Source organism: Lynx rufus, unplaced genomic scaffold (assembly GCF_022079265.1).
Source record: "Lynx rufus isolate CCGP_SWC_20201006 ecotype Redwood Valley unplaced genomic scaffold, mLynRuf1.p SCAF_1, whole genome shotgun sequence".
Lineage (NCBI taxonomy): Eukaryota > Metazoa > Chordata > Mammalia > Carnivora > Felidae > Lynx > Lynx rufus.
In genome coordinates, this window is record NW_025814823.1 from 2,381,249 (window position 1) to 2,396,656 (window position 15,408).

At 43.7% G+C, this 15,408-nt stretch overlaps 2 protein-coding genes across 2 annotated transcripts in view; one reads left to right on the forward strand and one right to left on the reverse strand.

Moving 5' to 3' along the window:
• Positions 1-10,670, reverse strand: part of MICU2 (mitochondrial calcium uptake 2) — a 146,685-nt gene extending 136,015 nt beyond the window's left edge. Inside the window, exon 1 of the mRNA XM_047077727.1 lies at positions 10,105-10,670. Within this exon, the coding sequence (XP_046933683.1) occupies positions 10,105-10,314 (210 nt within the window). The 5' untranslated portion in view covers positions 10,315-10,670. The remainder of the gene's footprint in view (positions 1-10,104) is intronic.
• The window catches only part of LOC124505324 (uncharacterized), a 65,048-nt gene that overhangs the window by 35,872 nt on the left and 13,768 nt on the right, over positions 1-15,408 (forward strand). The window contains exon 2 of the mRNA XM_047071598.1: positions 9,842-10,117. Within this exon, the coding sequence (XP_046927554.1) occupies positions 9,842-10,117 (276 nt within the window). The remainder of the gene's footprint in view (positions 1-9,841; positions 10,118-15,408) is intronic.

Sequence of the window (15,408 nt, forward strand, 5' to 3'; positions counted from 1 at the left end):
TCTGTGTCTCCCTCTCTCTCTGCCCCTCCCTTGCTTGTGCTCTGTCTCTGTCTTTCAAAAATGAATAAACATAAAAAAATGAAAAAAAATAAGTGAACTATAAAAAGACCAAAGACTTTTAAGGCAATCTTGACACCTATTTAGGAAGATCCTGTAACAATATTTGCTAATCTTCAAATTATGTTAGTCTACCATGATTTGACCCCAGTGACAAATCAGCATCTTCTTCTGACCCCTCTTGGCCTGTTCTGCCTTTTTTTCCTGCCCTAAGCATCACTTTCTGATCTGAGGGAAACTGTGCTTTCATGTTTCTTTGAGAGGTATTTCTATGCCCATGATTTCTCTTCTAAAGACTAAGGTTTTATCAAACAATGAATGTATCTCAATTTAAGTGATAAAAATGTGGACAAATTCTCACAGGAGGGGGGAGCTGGTTGGCTCGGTCGGTTGAGCCCGACCGACTCTTGGTTTCAGCTCAGGTCAGGGACTCATAGCGCATGAGTTTGCACAGAGCCTGCTTCAGACATTCTCTCTCTCTCTCAAAATAAATAAATAAAACTTTAAAAGTATAATAAAAAAAATTCTCACAATAACAGGCAATGACATCTAGGCCATGACTGCCACCTGGACAAAAGGGATTATAAAACACCACTGACTCTAAAATGTATCCCAATTTCAGATACGTTAAAATGTAAAAAAAAAAAAAAAAAAAAAAGTGTCCTAGATGGAATGAAATACAATATAAGTACCAGAGTGCTGACACTCTAATTAATTCCACTTTAATAAGGATTTTTAAAGTTATTAGATATTTTAACAAATTAAATGCTATGAGTCAGAATATAAAAAATAGTTTCTGAGCTTAAAGGCTAACGTTGTTAGACTAGACACTAGATTTTCTCATAAGAAAATGCAAATGCTAATTGAAGGCACAAACAAAACATTATGAAAAGTTAAGGAAAGGAGGTATTAAAGTAGGCTTCAAGATCATCATCTCCATGGATATAATTAGGATAGCCAGAAGGAGGGATTCCTAATGATTAACAGGAACTGATAAAACAGAAACTACTAATTATCATGGATGTCAAAATTTGAAAATTAAAGGCATGAAAAACCAGACTGTTCTGAGAAAGTTAAAAGTTTCTAAGAGCTAATGCTGTTTTGTACTGCAAATTGCTAAAAGATTAATATTGCTGCAGTCTACCTTAAACCATTGAAAATGCTGTACCACAAATCTAAGGTGAGGTAGGATTAAAAGGCAAAATATCATTCCAGAAATATAGGTCAAGATTACTAAATGGGATCTAAACAAAAACTCACATCCACACACACATCACTTCTAAGATATGTTCATGTGTAAGGCATTTCATCATGCATGAAATGCATTCATATTCATATGAATCCATCTTCAAAGTGTTTTTTTGGGGTGCCTGGGTGGCTTAGTCAGTCAAGCATCCAACTTCAGCTCAGGTCATGATCTCACAGTTCATGACTTCGAGCCCCGCGTCAGGGTCTCTGCTGTCAGCACAGAACCGACTTCAGATCCTCTGTTCCCCCCCCTCTCTGCCCCTCCCCTGCTCATGTGCACTCTCTTCTCAAAACAAAACGTTTCTTTCTTCTAATTTCTTTGTACTTAAATAAAAGCAAGCAAATTAAAACATCAAGAGAGGAAAATGTATTTAAAAAAACGTCAATAAAGAGAAAGAATTATTGAGAAATAAATTAATGAGAAATCATTAAAATCAGACCTGACAACTAAATCATAATCGCAATTACGCAAGAAAACAACACATGACCTCAATGTACACAATAACTTCTCCCCTGAGAAGATCAAGGTGATTCTCCCACACAACAAGCCACATTTTTCATAAACCTTGAAACTATAAGTTTCTTACAGTATGGTTTTAAAATGTGTATTTTCTGAACTGCAACACCAATTTCTGGTACACAAGACTGGTTTTCATATTGGTAATATTCTCATTAAAAATATAAGCTTTATTGGAAAACTCAAGGGCATTATAATACCTCATGTATGCCGAACTCTAAAAAGATGACTAGTTTAACAATCTAAGATTGTTTTCAAGTTTTAGTAGCAGAGTACTACCTTCTACGTAGAAGGCAGATATAAAAGGGATCTCTGAAAGGCTGCCCATTTGATTCTCTTCTGGGTCTTGAGAAGTCTCTCTGATAGAAAGCGGCTAGAAGCCATAGCTCCCAGAGTCAGACCAAATACTAACTGCATTGTGTCCAGGGCTCCTGAAACAAAATGCCACAAACTGAGTGGTTTAAATACCAGAAATTTATTGTGTCACAGGTCTGGAGGCCAGAAGCCTGAGGTGGAGGGGTCCACAGGCCATGCTCCCTCTGAAGGCATTTCTCCAGCTTGTGGCGGCATCATTCCGGTCTCCACATGACGTTCTCCCTTTGTGTGCACCTAAATTTCCCCCTTTTCATAAGGACATACTGTATCAGGGGCCCAACCTACTCCAATACGACCTCTTCTTGATTTTAACTAATTAAATCTACAACAATCCTGTTTCCAAATAAGGTCTGAGGTAATGGAGGTCAGGACTTCAACATGTACATCTTGCGGGGACACAGTTCAACTCAAGAGTCCACCCTATGGGCCTCCAAAATTCACGTGCTTTCACGTGCAAAATGCACTCTCCTCATCCTTGACCTCCTCCAAAGTTCCAATCAGCCCAGCAGCCACCTTAAGTCCAACGTCTTATCTAAATACCATCAACTAAGTCCTAAATCTCATCATGTAAATTCTCCCAATCACTTCTGGGTGAGACTCAGGGTATGACTTTCTTGGGGTGAAAGCCTACTTGTTCTGTAAACCTATGAAACTAGTCAAGTTATGTTTTCAAAATACAACGAGGGGACACACACAGGACAGACTTCACCATTTGAAAAGAGAGATGCAAGACATGAGTCCCAGGCATGTCTGAAATTTAGAGCAAACCGGATTTTACGGTTTGAGAATAATCCTCTGTGGCTGGGTGCTTTGTGCTTCCGAAATTGTTCTGGTCTTTTCTGGAAAGATAACACGTCTGCAGCTGGACAGCTCCATCAACCTGTTTCTTGCCTGTGCCTGGAGAACTGGAGAAGTCCTTCTTTTCACTTCATCGCTCTCTGCTCCCTTCAGTCTAACCCTGGCAGCCTTTTTGCTAAGCTGGTTGACTGGATTCTGGAGTAACACACGTAATCTCGTCAGCAAATGGTTGTCGAGCCACATCCTTAGTTTTCTCTGCAGAGCAGTCCTTCTCATTTGTTTACAATCTAGACCTGCCCACAGCTTTCCAAATCTTCAAGTTCCGGTCCTTTTGTGTAATAATTTCTTCCTTAATTTCTTTCTCTCTCTTCTCAAATTTTACTACGTACAGCAAGGAGAAACTGGACCATGACTTCAACTCTCTGCTAGAAATCTGCTCAACTGAATATCCAATTTTATCGCTCACAATTTCTACTTGTCCCAAAATAGTAGAACACGATTTGGCCAAGTGCCACTTTATCACAGGAACTGCCTCTGCTCCAGTTTCCATTACCGTGTTCCTCTCTCCATCTGAGACCTCACCAGAAGCACCCATGGCATTCACATTTGTAGCAACAGTCTCTGCAAGGCAATCTAGGCCACTGCCGTCACGTGCCCCAAAACTCTTCCTGCCTCTACCCAGTAACCAATTCCGAAGCCACTTCCACGCTTCCAGATACTTGTTACAGCAGCATCCTAATCACCAGTCCCCAAATCTGTGGGTTCTCCAGAGAATGGGACCAATAAGATATTCACATATCCTATATGTATAAAGGGAAAAAGAGAGACAGAGGGAGTGAGGGGTTTATTTTAAGGAATTAGTTCATGAGATTGTGGGCAACAGCAAATCAAAAACCTGTGGGGCAGGCTAGAATTTCTGGTAAGAGACTGGAAATTCAGGCAAGGTTTCTATGTTGCCTGCGGGAGATCAAATTCTTTCTGAGGAAACCTCAGCTTTGTTCTTAAGGCGTCCACTGATTGGATTACATTCCACACTATGGAGAGTAATCTGCTTTACTGAACAGTCTACTGATTTAAATGTGAATCACATCTAAAAAAACCCCTCCACAGTAATATCTAGACTAATGTTTAACCAAACAACTGAGCACCATAGCCTTGCCAAGTTGACACATAAAATTAATGATCACTCTGACCTCACTAATTTTCTTGCCATCATTATTGTTATCAGTCTCAATAATATAAACATGACAATTTCAACAATGTTCGTAACTTCTTTATTTTTTTGACTACAATGAAAATATTCCTTTTTTAGTTTGTTTATTTATTTTGAGAGAGAGCCCGTTAGGGGGAGGGGCAAAGAGAGGGAAAGAGAATCCCAAGCAGGCTCAGCACTGTCAGCATGGAGCCTGACACGGGGCTTGATCCCACAGAACCGCGAGATCATGACCTGAGCCCGAACCAAGAGTCAGATGCTTAACTGACTGAGCCACCCAAGCACCCCTACAATGAAAATATTCTTTTTTTTCAACGTTTATTTATTTTTTTTGGGACAGAGAGAGACAGAGCATGAACGGGGGAGGGGCAGAGAGAGAGGGAGACACAGAATCGGAAACAGGCTCCAGGCTCCGAGCCATCAGCCCAGAGCCCGACGCGGGGCTCGAACTCATGGACCGTGAGATCGTGACCTGGCTGAAGTCGGACGCTTAACCGACTGCGCCACCCAGGCGCCCCTACAATGAAAATATTCTAAACCTTAATTACTGGTTTCCATAATACCAGGAATGTTACAAAGAGAAATAATTAATTCCATGAGAAATCTCTGGTGGAGAAGGGTGTACCTTGCAACCTTGGAAATGTACATTGAACAAACACCTTTTAAGCGCCAGGCCCTAAGTTCAGCACTAGAGAGACAACATGTGAGAAAAGCTCACTTTGCTCAGTTCTTTTACTCCTTGATAACAACTGAAGAAACACAAAGGACACGCTGGACCGTACCGAGTGCCCACATATCCTCACCAACGCATAGAACGCCAATATGCAATCCACCTGGTACCATTCGTAACGAGTGGTCAAATGGAGGTTTTCCTGTCCCTTGAAACCTGGGTCAAACACTCTTGAACTCCACAGGAGTCATCGATTGTCTCAGCACCTAATCTACCCTCCTCTGTCCTGCTTTGTGATGCTGGAACAGAACCCCCTGCAGACTTTTCCCCTTGGTTGGCTAGAACAGTTTTAATCTCAGTCAACAGAGAGCACTAGAGTGACATTGCAAGAAAGCGGAGGCCGGGAGCCTTCTGCCTCTTTTATTCTGAGCTGGAGCCCAGCAGCCCTCATAGACCAGCCAGGGCCATTTCCAATCAACTCCAGTAGGCAGGTGCAGTAGCTCTGGCTACGCCGTACTCAGGCCAGACGCTTCCCGGCAGGTGGGCAGCTTCCCAACAGCTCTACAGGCGGACTCCGTGGCCGCTCTTGTGGGGGGTGGCATCAGGCCAACACACAACCCACCAGGCCACCTCTGATGGGCACTGAGGAGGGCACCTGTTGGGATGAGCTCTGCGTGTTGTACGGAAACCAATTTGACAATAAAGTTCATATTAAAAAAAAAAAAAAAGAGTAGCTCCAGGTGCTACTTCTGCGGGAGCTCTGGCCACGCCCTCGGGCCACATCCCTCATTCAGTGGGTTGAATCTAGAGACCAGTTCCAGCCCCCATACACCTCCCAGCAACGACAAGCTTCTTCCAAAGACTGGCTCTGGCCTGTGCCATCCGGCCAGAGCTACCAATAGTGGTCTTTATATTTTTGTGGTAGCCAAGTCCTCTTCAAAGAGGCTAAATCTCAGCTCAAGCCCTCAGGGTTGGAGGGGAGTTTTCCCAAATCCTTAGTTCCTTCTTCACTGTCTAGTCTCCTTTCACTTACAGGTAGTAGCTACTTTTTGACACCTGCTACTTCCGGACCTCTTAAAGTCCTTCTTTCCTCTTTTAGCAGTCAACCTTCTTTTACCAGGTCATTCTTTATATTAAATGTCGCCTTTCAAATAACTGGTTTAAGTTTCTGTCTCCTAACTGGACCCTGACAGAGATAAATCCTACCTTTAATTTTAATCGTTAACTGTTCAAAACCATTCCAGGAATTAATATATTAATATTAAAATGTTTACACTACCAGGGCACCTGGGTAGCTCAGTTAAGTATGCGACTCTTGATTTCAGCTCAGGTCTTGATTTCAGGGTCATGCGTTCAAGCCCTGGGTTGGGCTTTGAGCTGCGAGTAAAGCCTACTTAAAAAAAAAACGTCCATAGTACCCAAGTGATTTACAGATTCAATGTAATCCCTATCAAAAATCCCAATGGCATTCTTTACAGAAATGGAAAAAAAATGCTGAAGTTCGTATGGAACTACAAAAGATTCTGAAAAGTCAAAACAATCTTGACCAAGAAGAACAAACCTGGAGGCATCACACTTACTGATTTCAAGAAATACTACAATGCATAGTAATCAAAAAAAATGTGATAGTCCCATAAAAATAGACATATGGAACAGAATAGAGCCCCAAAATAAGAATACACGATGGGAAAGGACAGTCTCTTCAACAAATGGTATTAGGAAAATTGGATATTTGTATGCAGAAAAATGAAACTGGATGCTTATCTCACATCATACACGAAAATTAACCACAGTGGATTAAAGACTTAAATGTAAGATCCCAAACAGTAGAACTACTAGAGGAAAACAGAGGGAAAAACGCTTCTTGACAGTGGTCTGGGTGATGATTTTCTGGATATGTGACCAAAAGCACAGGCAACAAAAGCAAAAATTATCATGTGGGATTGCATCAAACGTGAAAAAACAAAAACAAAAAAGCTTATGCAGAGTGAGGCACCTGGGTGGCTTAGTTGGTTAAGCATCCGACTCTTGATTTTGGCTCAGGGCATGATCTCAATAATGGTCGTGAGGTTGAGACCTGCATTGGGGCTCTGCACTAACAGTGAAGAGTTTGCTTGGGATTCTCCCTCTCCCTCTGCTCCCCCCCCCCACCCCTGCTTATGCAAGTGCTTGCTCTGTCTCAAAAAAAAAAAAAAAAAAAAGCTTATAAAGAGCAAAGAGAAACCACAGACTGAAAGACAACCTACAGAATGGGAGAAAATTTTTGCAAACCATACATCTGATAAGACGTTAATAACCAAAATATAAATGGAACTCAAACTAAATGACCGTAGAAATAAATAAAATAACCAGATTAAAAAATGGGCAAAGGACGTGAACAGACATTTTTGGAGACATACAAAAGACAAACATGTATATGAAAAGGTGCTCAACATCATGAATCATCAGGAAAATGCAAATCAAAACTTCTACAAGGTATCACCTCACATCTGTCAGAATAGCTATTACCAAAAAGACAAAAGATAACAAGTCATGAAAAGGAGGTAAAGAAAAGAAAACCCTTCTACACTGTTGGCTAGGAAAGTAAATTGGGACAGGCATTATGCAAAACAATACAGAGGGTCCTTAGGACATGAAAAATAGAACTACCATATGGTCCCGCAGTACTACTTCTGGATACGTACCTAAAGGAAATGAAATCAGTATTGTGAAGACATATCTGCACTCCCACATTCATTGCAGCATTATTTACAATAACCAACTGCCCATCAATGGCTGAAAGGAAAAGATGCGATGTGCATGTACACACACACACACAGGAATATTATTCAGCCTTGAAAAAGGAAATCTTGCTACCCAACAATAAGGATGAGAATGGAAGATATGCTAAGTGAAATAAGCCAGGTACAGAAAGACGAATGCTACATGGTCTCACTTATATGTGAAATCTAAAATAGTTGAATAGAAGAACAGAGCAGAATGGTGGTTGCCCGAGGTTGGGGGAAATGGGAAGATGTTGGTCACAGGATAATAGTTTCGGTTAAACAAGATGAATAAGTCCTAGAGATCTAACAAACACTATGGCGACTGCAATTAACAATGCTGTTATTATATACTAGAAATTTGTTTTAGGATAAATCTTAAGTGTTCTCATCACACACATACTCTATGGTAACCAGGTGAGGTGATGGGTATGTTAATTAACTTGTTACGGTGACCATTTCACAATGTATAAAAAAAACCATCAAGTTGTACACCTTAGGGGTGCCTGGGTGGCTTCACTGGTTAAGCCTCAACTTCGGCTCAGATCATGATCTTGCGGCTCGTGGGTTCGAGCACCGTGTCAGGCTCTGTGCTGACAGCTCAGAGACTGGAGACTTGCTCCGGATTCTGTGTCTCCCTCTCTCTCTCCGCCCCTCTTGGGCTCATGCTCTGTCTCTCTCAAAAATAAATAAATGTTTAAAAAAAAAAAAAGGAAGTGAATCACTTTTACTGGAAGGTGTATCTGAGTAGTGATGGGTTAGAGTATTACCACAACGGGCTTTGAGTATCAAAATTTTCTAATGTGGATTTTATCCTAGGCAGAATGAGGCACCAATGGTTACTGAAGAAGGGTACGCTCTGCGGTTAAAAAGTCATTCTTTGTAAGATTAACCTAAAGGTTGCAAACAGAATGAAATAAGAGACTGAGAACAGAGAGAGGGGTGCCTGGGTGGCTCAGTCGGTTAAGCATCTGACTTCAGCTCAGGTCACGATCTCACAGTTCATGAGTTCAAGCCCTGCGTTGGGCTCTGTGCTGACAGCTCAGAGCCTGCAGCCTGTTAAGGATTCTGTCTCCCTCTCTTTCTCTCTGCCCCTTTTCCGCTCAAGCTCTGTCTCTGTGTCAAAAATAAACATTAAAAAAAAATTTAAAAAAAAGAGCTGAGAACAGAGAGAAACCAATGACGAATAATAAATTGAATCCTTGGCACCAGAAGAACTAACAAAAATGCCATAAAATACCACAAGACAGATCCTCCCACCTATGATCAGAAATGGTAAGAGGATAGGAAAGTTATTGAACCTGTTATCCATATGGCATCTTAATTTAATACAAGTCAAAATATCATTAATCAATGCTTAATTTTAATTCACAAGGCCTGTCTTCCTCTCTTTCTTAGTATCTGACCGTTCTTTGGGTTTTTCATTAGAAAGGTAAAATGTAGGGGTGCGTGGGTGGCTCAGTCGTGATCTCACGGTTCCTGAGTTTGAGTCCCGCATCGGGCTCTGTGCTGACAGCTCAGAGCCTGGAGCCTGCTTATGATTCTGTGTCACCCTCTCTCTCTGCCCACCCCCAAGCCGCCCCCCTCTGTCTCTCTCTCAAAAATAAATGAACATTAAAAAAATTTTTTTAAACAGAAGAGACCCTTAAAAAAAAGATACCAGGTAAACCTAACAAAGAATACGATTTCTAATTTTCAAAGCAACGCATACACTACAACTTATTAAAAGTACATAAAATATCTAAGAAGTAGTACTTTTTCAAATATTTTACCGGGCAGTTTTACACTGAAGTAGGGAACTTTGTCCCTTGAACGTGGAGGTTTCAGAAGAAACGTCTTTTGCTTAGTACTTAGAGTCTACCGAAGATTAAGGTTCATAATCATGTAATACTGTTCCCCAGAGGTGATGATAAAATCTGGAAATCATCAACCTGCTAATTTTTATGGTTGGCACTTTTACGGTTAAAAAAAAAAAGTCATCTATTAGGACAACTTCACCACGCTACGCAGAGAACCAGTCGCAAAGGATTTAGTTACAAAGGTTAACAAAGGTACGTGTGGGGTGAGTCCCTGGAAACACACCCCCTGAACCTCTGAGCAACACCAGCAAGAAGGGAGGGAGCGCGGGCAAGGTGTAGTGAGAAATCCACAAACCAAGACACGCCCACACCCATCGTCTCTATTCGCGTCTCGCGCTTTAGGTGTCCGTGCGGCTTTCGCGGGATTCCCCCCGCAGGGGCTGAGCGGCCGGTCGTCGGCCTCGATGCCCTCGGGCGCGCGCGGCGGCGGGGGCCGCGGCTGGAAAGGAGCGCCTCCCACCCGTCCGGGGCCTTCCGCGGCGGCGCCCCTAACGTTGACTCCGGAAGAGGAGCCGGGGCCGCCCGCGGCAGCCCCCACTCTCCACCGCCGGGAGTCCGAGGAGGGAGGAGCTTGGTGGGGTTGGCGAAAAGGACCGGTCCCGTACCTGCGCTAAGACGGTGAGCCTGCCTTCGGGCGCCGCGACGTTCACGCGGCCGTGGTACCATGCCACTCCTGTGCCTGCCAGGGCCGCGCCGGCCACTGCCGCCGCCAAGGGGCTGGGGCCCGGCAAGGCCCGCCGGCCGGCGGAGAGCCCACGCCGCAGTCGGCCGCCCCAGGCCGTCAGCCGAGCGCTTCTTACCGCAGCCGCCGCCATCTTTGCGGAAGCGCCCCATCCATCACCGAGTCCCGGGCCGCCGCCGCCGCCTCGTCGCACGACTCGAGAACTCCCGCGCGGCCACGGGTCTCGCGAGAGCCGCACGGCCTCCGTCCAGCCTCCGGAGCCTGCGTTCCGCGGGCGGCTGCGGCCGCGCAGCTCGGAGCGGCGGCAGGGGAGCGTGTGCGAGGGAGCCGGGTACCTGGAAAGGGGTCCGAACAGAACCCCAAGTGGCGTCCGCAGTCGAGAACGAGATAGCTCCCCTATTGTGTAGGGAGGTCCTACGACTTTCGTAAGGAAAACGTGTCATTCACTAGGGAGAAGCCGCTGTTTGGTAGGCGCTGCGGGCTTGAGGGGAAAGCACGGACGGGTGAGCCGGGCACTGCGGACAATAACTGTGATCGAGTGTGTGGTTTGCCTTTCTGATGGGCCTGAGCTTAGCAGTGGAAGCCCATTCCCCGAAGAAGTTGGGGCGTGTAACTGAAAAACCTTGCATAGCCCTTAACGCTACATCTGTTTTAAATTCCACGAGCCTACGCGTGTTAAGAATTTCTTCAAACTACTTGTATCATTATTCTGAAATCCACAGACGCTGCAGTTACTTTCCCACGGGCCATTTAAAATAACATCAATTAGCTCGCTCAGCTTCTAGTAAACAAAAGTGTTTAAAGCAAGTTTTTTTTTTTTTTAATGTGACCGTGTTCTCTTAGCTCACTTTAATAGCTTAAGCAAACTCTAAACTTATTTTTTCAGTTGTGGCAAAATGCGCACAGCGCTACCGTCTTAACCGTTTTTAAATACACACTTCATTGGTGTTGGGACATTCACGTTGTTGGGCAACCATCGCTACCGTCCGTCTCCGGAACTGCTTTCATCTTGCAAAACTGGCAAACCAAAAAAATAGCATCTTCCCCATCTGTCTTGTTCATCCTCCCTATTCTTGTATTCTTGACTGCTCTTTCATTTTTGCCACATCATATCCTACCCCAGCCTGCTCACTCTGATCGGGTATTTTCTTTTTTTTTTTTAAATTTTTTTTAACGTTTATTTTTGAGACAGAGACAGAGCATGAATGGGGGAGGGGCAGAGAGAGAGGGAGACACAGAATCCGAAACAGGCTCCAGGCTCTGAGCCATCAGCCCAGAGCCCGACGCGGGGCTTGAACTCACGGACCGTGAGATCAGGACCTGAGCCGAAGTCGGACGCTTAGCCAACTGAGCCACCCAGGCGCCCCGGTATTTTCTAATGAACTGGCAAACAGAGCCGCTCTATTTCAGGCAATCAGCATTTGCTGAATGTGGAATTTAAATTCTGTCCCAGTGAAGTGTTTGATACCTGTCGTCCCACCTGGGACCAAGTCAGATGCATCAGGACACCTGCCCGACGTCACTGTCGTCAGCGATGTTTTCCCCTGTGCAGGCTTGGGACAAAAAGCCTCGGTCCTGGTTGTTGCGACGGTCAGAAGAGACGATTTAGCTGAGGCTCGTGCCTTTAGCAGAGGCCTTTGTTTCGTAGCCTCCTACCCTCGGTTCTTTGGTCTTTACTTTGCAGAGCACATTTCCTTAGTAAGCTTGCTTCAGCCTCTGAAGCATCCCAAGTAGAAGCTTTACTTGGATATGCAGTAACTTGCAGCCAAAATGGTGCCAAGGTCCCGACCACATAGTCACTGTCACCTTGAAGTTTGTGAAACCGACAAAAAAACAAGTGGCACAGCGAGTCTGATTTGACCACTGAATTCTCAGGTCGTTTTGCCGCGATCTGCCCTCAGTTCCTGCTCCCTTTTCCTTCGCCAGCTTGTCCAAATCTGCAGTCAGAGCTTCCTCACTGTCCCCCGGCTGCTGAAACCACTTTCCCTGTGCCTTCCCAGGCAAGCAGACGGTAGATGAGACTCATCACACCGAGATTTGTGAGCCAGACCACACGGTCAGAATCCTGGCTGTGCCAGGATGATCACTGTGACTTGGGGCAAATTAACTTAATTTCTCTGAGTCTCGGTTTTCTCCACTGTAAACAACTCTGCCATGGCTTGGCATTGGGGGATGAAATGAGACATTCTGTAGAAAGTCCACAAATGCCCGGCACGTTGTAGACTCACCACACATGTCAGTTTATCTTCTTCAACTTCTGGGTTTTTCCTGCCTTCTGATCATAAATGAGCTTGACGGAGACCTTACCTTCTGCTTACCTTGCGCTATACTCTTGGTTTCCAGAAACCATGGTTAAAATGGTAGTGTTAGGTATATACATACTGTCTAATTCCCACTGTTCCTCTATTTATTTTTTTTATTTAAAAAAAAATTTCTTTTTTAACATTTATTTTTGAGACAGAGAGAGAGACAGAGCATGAACGGGGGAGGGGCAGAGAGAGGGAGACACAGAATCTGAAACAGGCTCCAGGTTCTGAGCTGTCAGCACAGAGCCCGACGCGGGGCTCCAACTCACGGACCGCGAGATCATGACCCGAGCCGAAATTGGACGCTTAACCGACTGGGCCACCCAGGCACCCCTCCTCTACCTATTTAATGAAACCCACATCTATTACTTAGTCACGGCTCCAAACCCCAAATATTCTCATTGCGTATTCCCATTGGAACGTTGGGCATATTTAAAGACATTCTATTTGACCCACAGTTTGACATCCTCCAGGGCAAGGCTATCTTATTTTTCTGTTTCCTCAGCACAATGCCCAGTACGTATTAGACATTCAGTGAATGAATATATGAATAAGTGAAAAAAATAGATGGCACAAATGAAACTCTGGTGTGCCTATTTCCATTCTTTGAGTATCAAACATCAGAAATCTATATAATTTATTTTCCAAGACAAAAAATTCATTTAAATTATTTTTGCTGAAAATCTTTGAATGTACTTGGAAAATTGTGCTTTGTAATTAGGTTTTATTTCCTTTTTTTTTTTTTTTTTTGTACTGTGTGCCCAGGCCTGTAGAATTCTCATTAAGATTTAATGTATTCAAACTTTTCTTTTGCAGAGGAAACAAATTCTTATAATAGAACCAATTTCTAGCCGACTAACCATTCTAAGTATGAAATCTTCCCTGGCAGCTGTTGACATTTGTCTAAGTGCATTGACTATATTGGTCTTTTTAGGCTCCAGCTTTGTTCGTTTCTTCATCACCAGCTGTAGAGAAAAATATACATCCTTGGCTGGGATGTATTTTCAACCATGTAGTTTATAAACTGATCCCCAAATAAGGAACTGCTTCTAAAACTATAAGATCTATGCTGCTTTAAATGATAACTGGAGAAAAACAGAATAGAAACACTGGTAGCTCCAAAATTATTTTTTAAAATTATTTATTTATTTTGAGAGAGAGCGCGTGCGTGTGCACATGCAGGAGAGGGGCAGAAAAGGGGGGAGCGAGAGACGTGGGGCTCAAACTCATGATCATTGTGAGATCATGACGGGATCGTGACCTGAGCTGAAATCAAGAGTCGGGTGGCTTAACCCGCTGAGCCCCCCAGGCACCCCCCAAAAGAACACTTTTCATTCACTTTGTGCTTTTTTTCTGAAGGAGGGACATAAGTTATAGGACAGAGAAACTATTCTCAAGGAACTTTGCTTTTGCCGGAGGCCAGGCCTGAATTGAAAACAATGCAAGATGGCATTTGACTGTTAACACCAAGGAGGAGGAGTGTGGTTGGCTACAGTGGTCAACTAGGAAAGAGAGGAAGCCTAATCTGGAACTCGGAAAGTGAGAAAGGTTTGCATAGATAGGATCCTCAGAGATCGGATTAGGGTTGTGAGCATGGGAGAAAACTAGGTGCAGTGTGTGTTTGCATGGTTTGGAGCAGAACTGGTTTAGGGGTGACCCTGAGTGGCTTGAGGGCCACAAGGGGTTCTGCAGTATTTCCAGCAATATGTGGGACAGTTGTCAGCTTTCTTGACCCTCTACAGGTTTGTCTTTGGGGTGCTTATACCTCTTTTCCAGTATCTCTGCCCCCACTCCCCTTAGTGCCTGATCAGACTTTGCATGTCAGACGCTACCCAAGTGATTGCCTTCTGCCTGCCCAGATTTTATCCTGGCCTTTCTCACCCATTATCCCATCTGCTTCTCTAAATTATTTTCCTTCCCATCTACAATCAAAAGTTTGATTTTCTCTGGGTTGTTGGTCTTGAACAAAAGAGATCAACCAGCTTTTCTTATTGAAGACATTTACTCTATTGTATGTCCATTTTAAAAGACAAGGTTAACTGAAATGAATCTTTGATCTTAGCGTGTTTAGGGAAGATAAATAAAACTTGCTCTGCTGGGTGGCTCAGTTGGTTAAGCATCCGACTCTTGGTTTTGGCTTGGGTCATGATCTCACGGTTTTGTGAGTTCGAGCTCAGTGTTGGGCTCAGTGTTGGGATTTCTCTCTCTCTCCCTCTCTTTCTCTGCCCCTTCCCCACCCATGCTGTCTCTGTCTCTCTCAAAATAAATAAACTTTAAAAAAATTGAAAAAAAACCAAAACTTGCTATCCTGATTCTGAAAGATTCCTTACTGTCATATTACAGAATAACGTGTGTCAAGATTGATTATCTTAGGTGGAGGAGAAAAAAAATACTGAGGATCTCAAAAGATAAAGAGGTTGGACTTAATCCTACAGCAAAAGAGTAAGTGACGTACAGATGGACAGTATAAAGAACCATTGCTTGGAATAAGCAGAGGTTAAACTATATTTATGGTGGATAATTGTGTAGTGAAGGGTATGAATCACTCTCAGAGGCCCTAGATGAGTCAAAAGAATTGCTAATTATGTCTTTTTTTGTGCAGTTTGGGGCTATGGGTAAAAATATCTGGGTATCATGATTGATATCAGCTTGTGCAGAAATAGGTCAAGATTAAATCTTACTGACAGTGAAAAAGCAGTGCGAAGGGTACATTTTCAATGTCTTTCAGATCCTCCTCTGCTTCTCATTCTCTGCCCATCACCCCAGTTTACACCCTCATTACCGCATGCTTTGATGATGGCAGTCGCCTCTTAACACACACGGTTGCTTCCAGTCTTTTTCTCCTCTGAAGCATCCCATAGATCTATGTCAGATCAATCTTCCTAAACATTTCTTTCACCGTACTTCCATTAGCTGTGTGA